At 41.1% G+C, this 1,220-nt stretch overlaps 2 protein-coding genes across 2 annotated transcripts in view; both read left to right on the top strand.

The window, feature by feature from the left end:
* LOC127751365 (uncharacterized) overlaps positions 1-12 on the top strand; it is a 2,005-nt gene extending 1,993 nt beyond the window's left edge. The window contains exon 3 of the mRNA XM_052274832.1: positions 9-12. Within this exon, the coding sequence (XP_052130792.1) occupies positions 9-12 (4 nt within the window). The remainder of the gene's footprint in view (positions 1-8) is intronic.
* Positions 7-961, top strand: LOC127751364 (uncharacterized). Its single transcript, XM_052274831.1, has 4 exons — positions 7-283; positions 355-537; positions 680-694; positions 902-961. Exons 1-4 carry the CDS (start codon positions 131-133, stop codon positions 959-961), a joined length of 411 nt encoding a protein of 136 aa, XP_052130791.1. The 5' UTR covers positions 7-130.
* Positions 962-1,220: the final 259 nt, after the last annotated feature.

Below are 1,220 nucleotides of genomic sequence, written 5' to 3'. Positions count from 1 at the left end.
CCCCCCAGTTGATATTGCTGACACGATATCCACTCTGAATGAGAGCAAGTGGACGGCCTACACTCTAGTGGCTCGCACTCGGAATAGAAGATTTTTTCAGGGCGAGTTGCCTGTTCCGCAAGGGAAGGCCATGCTGTTTCAGTCTCCCAACTTCGATAACCTGGACGACAACAACATTTTCATCATGCTGTGTCCAATTGCTCCTCGACACCCTCAGACTGTGTCAGATGTCTTTATTGTCGGAAAATTCTTCTCTGGGGACCATGATATGGGGAAGGTCCAAGTACGTGGTCTTATCCTTGTCTAGTCTTTATCATTCTTAAACCTTACTTTAATATCAGGTCTCTATTTCAGGCTATTCCAGTCATGTACAAATGGCTGGAAGACTCTTCATACCTCAACCTTTTGACAGTATTGAGAGCACTGCACCTGACCCCTACTTCAATTATCTGTGATGCGAAGTCCACCTTGAAAACAGCTGTGCAGACTGTGTGGCGTTTTGCCTCTGTTACCAGCAGCTTATACTTCTTCACTCTGGTAAGATCATGAAAGATACACTGGAAATCGATGTGTTAATGAGAAGACACACAAGTATGTGCATCATTCATACAGTTTCCAGTGTTGTAGTTGTGTGACTGGTGGGTTTGGTTTCGGTGTTGACTGTTTATATTTGTTTCAGGCTATGTTTACACTGGTAAAACAAAGGCGCTACACAACGCCTTTCCTGGGGCGCTAAAATCAAAGCCTCATTTTCACGCCTTTCCTGGGGTGCTAAACCTTAGCGCCTCAGAAAAGGCGCTAAATTATTGGTGGAGTTCAGAGGTTAGCGCCTTTGATAATTCTCGCTCCATATAATTTATTATTTTAAAAATTGAATCCGTATTTATGTTTATATTGTCAGGATTTGACAATACGATGTCCCAAATCATATGTTAATTACTTGTCAACAAATGTGTTTTGAAAGCCATGACTAATAACTTTCAGTCTAATAAATATTGGATCACTTCTACATAGGAAACCAAAATCAAAACATTTTCCGTCGTAAAATTAATAACTCACATATTTTTGAAGATCATGATGGCTGTGGTGGCTTGCAGTAATTGTAGAATTACATTTTGGTAAAGAGGCATGTAACACTCTGATATGCAACCAAAATTTAAGGTCAATGTGGAAAATTTGCCAACTTGGGTGCTGGGGTGGAGAATAGGCTACTACTGCTG

This window comes from Frankliniella occidentalis, unplaced genomic scaffold (assembly GCF_000697945.3).
Source record: "Frankliniella occidentalis isolate FOCC.00 unplaced genomic scaffold, Focc_3.1 Scaffold451, whole genome shotgun sequence".
Classification (NCBI taxonomy): domain Eukaryota; kingdom Metazoa; phylum Arthropoda; class Insecta; order Thysanoptera; family Thripidae; genus Frankliniella; species Frankliniella occidentalis.
The sequence above is the reverse complement of the archived record's forward strand: the minus strand, read 5'-3'. Positions and strand labels throughout refer to the sequence as shown.

Coding starts and splice junctions, on each gene's coding strand:
- LOC127751364 (XM_052274831.1), top strand. CDS start 131: ATGCTGTTTCAGTCTCCCAACTTCGATAACCTGGACGACAACAACATT. Junction 284..354: donor ATGATATGGGGAAGGTCCAA/GTACGTGGTCTT, acceptor TCTCTATTTCAG/GCTATTCCAGTCATGTACAA.